We start from the raw sequence: 3694 nt of genomic DNA on the forward strand, positions 1-3694 counted from the left end.
TGGCTCTCAGTGGACATGATTGATGATGTGGTTTCAGGAAGGTAAAGCTGTTGTGAGCGAGGATGTCTCCACGGCCCAACACACATCTAGCCGGCCTCTTCCGCTTCTCAGCTACTGATACCCCCTGGTATCGGCTTTTTTTTTTTTTTAGTCTGGGATCAGGATGTTCTTATGACTTTCCCGACGCCTTCGTCCAGGGTGCTGGATGATATACCTTCCCCTTTCACATTCTCCTACGATTTCCGACATGAACACGCAGTCAAAACCACCTATCCTCGCCAATAGTGGAGCAAATGAAAGCTTTGAGGGACCGTTTAGGCTTTGTCATCGTGGTTCTAGCCTAAGGAGGTGCCGTCCTTTACTTCGACGAGTTGGCCGAGGAGAAACACTGGCTTGGGCCTAAAGATCACGATTACGGTGGTCGACAGGTCTGAATGAGTGATAATGCATGTGTCACCGGGGAGCATCAAGTTCTATATAATCGCAATCTAACGCTATATCAACTTCCCGTCCAAGACGTATTACATCAGAAGTAGACACTGTCAGATCGGCTTTGACACACGAGGTAATCGTATTAATTTTCCGCAATAAACCGTGATAGTGAATGAATGAGCCAGGAAGGAAAGAATACCGAAAAGAATGGAAAATGAATCGAAAGACAAACTCTTACTCTAATGCAATCAGTTTATTTTCTATCTTTCCGAAATGGCCGCCCCCTCCCTCTGTAGATATCAGCTCATACAACAGGTATGCCTGAATGGTTCACTGACACCGGAAGAGGGTCGAATGACGGTGAGCGTCAGGCTTGACGCTCTAACTTTATCCACATTTAACTGTCCCAACAATCCCATATCCTCGTCTTGAAACGCCAGCTTGACACAGCTCACGTCTTCATCGACTTTAGGTAGGTGCATCAATCATGCAACCCTCCATGACGGCACTTTCCCTGCAGATTCGTATTGCCTCGTCAGATTTCCATATGTCTATTTGAGATTGGACACCAGGGTAGACCTTAGCAGCGGAGTCACGGTGGAGGTATAGTTGCTCCTGCGCAGTGTTATGAATCAGGCATGCCAGGTTCAACGTCAAGCCGCCAAAGATAATCAGTGTACTTCGTCACAGCTATTGAAGTCCGATGCTGAGGTGTGCTTTGTAAGGCCACCAGAATCTGTAGCATGGCTAGAGCCTGAAGTTTCTCCAGGTAGGGGTGACTGTCCTTCGAGGTATTTGCGCCAGCGTCGCAACTCTGTTGTTTGCTCACCAAGTCGGCTGAGGGCACCAGATCACGAGCTAGCTCGGACCCAAGGAAATTTGTTAGGTCGCGCACGTGATGTGGTTGGATAAGGGCAGAGTAGTGGGCACCCAAACAGCACATGCCCACCAACAAGCCAGTGTAGGCATCCACGATACAGAACGCGGATGTATGGAGAATAGGCCATCTGACACTGACTTCAGTGTACTTTTTCAGTAGGGTGCGAACATTCCCAGCGGAGAAGTACTGGTTGAAGCTGGTGCGTTCGTTGGTTATCGGGGAATCTGCAGAATAGAGGAAGCTGAGGATCCGGTCGGAAAGGAGTGCAAAAGGATCTTTGATCGATTGCGGCACGTTCCAAGTCGAAAAGAAAAGGGAATCGCGGTGATCCAAGGGGCCAGAGGGTCCACTTGAACACTGGACGCCAGTAGTAGGGACCGGGTCGGGTGCGATCAGTGTCTGTACGGGACGACCAAGAGAAGATTGAGTATGATTCTCACGGGCCTGTTGCGATTCAGCCTGGCGGATCCGAGTCCGATCAAGGCTTGATAGCTGGTCTGAGTTGGGCTCGCCATTCGAGAACATCTTATCTTTACGCGAAGTCATGTTGTCACGCCGTTCATACAAGTGGCCGCCCGTGTCTACAGATCAACTTTGTCAGCAAGGCAATAAGATGCGCGGCTTAGCGAGTCATTACTTACGGCGTACAAGGTGACTCTTCTGGCGCTTCGCTTGCGAGTAGGTTTTGTCGTAGTGAGGGTCAGGGATCTTGCCGTTAGCTTTGACTGGTACCACAGTGCTCTTGGTGTTGCCAGTGCCAGCAGGAGTAGCGGTAGGTCCGCCAGAAGCGCCGGTGAGAGCTCCATGGCGACTAGAAGAGCCGATGACATGTTTAGTCTGATCGACATCATCCATACCACCGGACATGACACAGCCAGTGCCGCGGGGAGAGGTCATCCCAGACCGAGGCCTGGCAACATGAGCGGGCATAGAATGCAGAACAGAAGAAACATGTCTAGACGCCGGGGCAGGCGCGATGGGCTGAAGGTGAGAAGTGCCCATCGTGGTCAGGGGCAGCATGGACTGAGTGTCGTACGTCTGGAGCAGGAGAGGGCGCTCGCCTATGTGCTGGTAAGGATTGTGAGGCGGCTGCTGCTGATGCTGGAACGGCATCATGTCGGTCTGGGAATCCGGCGTGCTGGGAGTCGCGGAAGTGCTAGGAGTGTGGGGGTTACTGCGGTTCATCGGGTCTATGGCGGCGAGGGTCTGCGGCTGCAGAGGCGGCAGAGTCTGGTGAGGCAGCAGACGTTTGGTTTGCTGAGGTTGACAAGGTATGATGGCGGGACGCGACGGGTAAGAGACAGAGTTCGTGTCTATACCATCGGTAAGGTACTGAGGAGCGTCCATGCTGTCCGCAGTAGGCCTGTCGGATTTTTGTCGAGACAAAGCTCCGCAGCACAGCTTGCTTGCTGCGAGATCAAGACGCGTTCTTACGTCTGTACGGGATCGTTGGGAGTGTCGTGTAATACCGAGCGACGAAAATAGTTCCGTCGTTGATCCAGTTGAAGATGTCGCTGCCAGGTGGAAAGCAAGATATGCTCCAGGTATCTGGTAGGGCGGATATTCTGTGATGATGGAATAAGGCTACAGTTAATCCCGTGAAAAGTTCTTCCAGGGAGGACTGGGAAAAGAACTTATATGGACGGATGCTTCTTGGTTCCACAATTCTCTTCGCGGTTTTCTTCGCGCAGAAGAAAAGACTGCCAAGTGTCTGATGCCGCCGCCGTAAGGGGGATTATGAAGCGTGTGCATGAGAAAGGAAACCTCGACCTTGCTAGGGTGTTGACGGAGATGTATGGTGAAGGAATTATCGAGCGATGGCCAATCCAGCACTAGCCCGAGAACCAGGTCTTGGTCCGTACAGTCTGCCCGGTAGTGGATCTGCTCTTCTGGCGTTCAATGGGGGCACAGAGGTGTCTACGGACAGCACAGGCCGACAAGACAAGGATGACAAAGTGGTTTCCGGATTGGTGACCGGAACAAAAAACTGATGCTCTCATCACCGACGAAAAGCGTAGATGATTCATCGGGCGTATTGTTGGATGGAGTCTAAGGCGGGCTGCTCGCACTGCTCAGCGGATGGCGGAGAACGGCGTACCGGCGCAGGGGACGACGAGTACCTGACTGTGACGACCAAACACCTTGGTTCGTCGCCATACGACGCTAGCGGGAGACAAACTCGAAGCATCCCTGCACAGATGGGCGTTGGCGCGAATGATGGTGGTGGTAACGCCGTGCAAACACCCACCCCCTTGGCCTTCTTTCCAGGGCAGGGACACTAACACGACTGGTGTCGGCGTATCACTCCAACTATCTGACAAGGGCCTAGTATGAAGTACGAATGGCCTTCCAGACAACGCTACTTCCTATAGCGCGCGGATC

At 52.4% G+C, this 3694-nt stretch overlaps 1 protein-coding gene across 1 annotated transcript; it reads right to left on the minus strand.

Annotated features, from left to right (window-relative positions):
• Nucleotides 1-1057: 1057 nt before the first annotated feature.
• Nucleotides 1058-2659, minus strand: CABS01_16798 (uncharacterized protein; the record flags this gene model as incomplete). Its single annotated transcript, XM_060550128.1, has 2 exons — nt 1058-1893; nt 1954-2659. 2 exons carry the CDS (start codon nt 2657-2659, stop codon nt 1058-1060), a joined length of 1542 nt encoding a protein of 513 aa, XP_060403190.1.
• Nucleotides 2660-3694: the final 1035 nt, after the last annotated feature.

Source organism: Colletotrichum abscissum (genome assembly GCF_030869225.1).
Source record: "Colletotrichum abscissum strain IMI 504890 chromosome Unknown Scaffold_156.1, whole genome shotgun sequence".
NCBI lineage: Eukaryota > Fungi > Ascomycota > Sordariomycetes > Glomerellales > Glomerellaceae > Colletotrichum > Colletotrichum abscissum.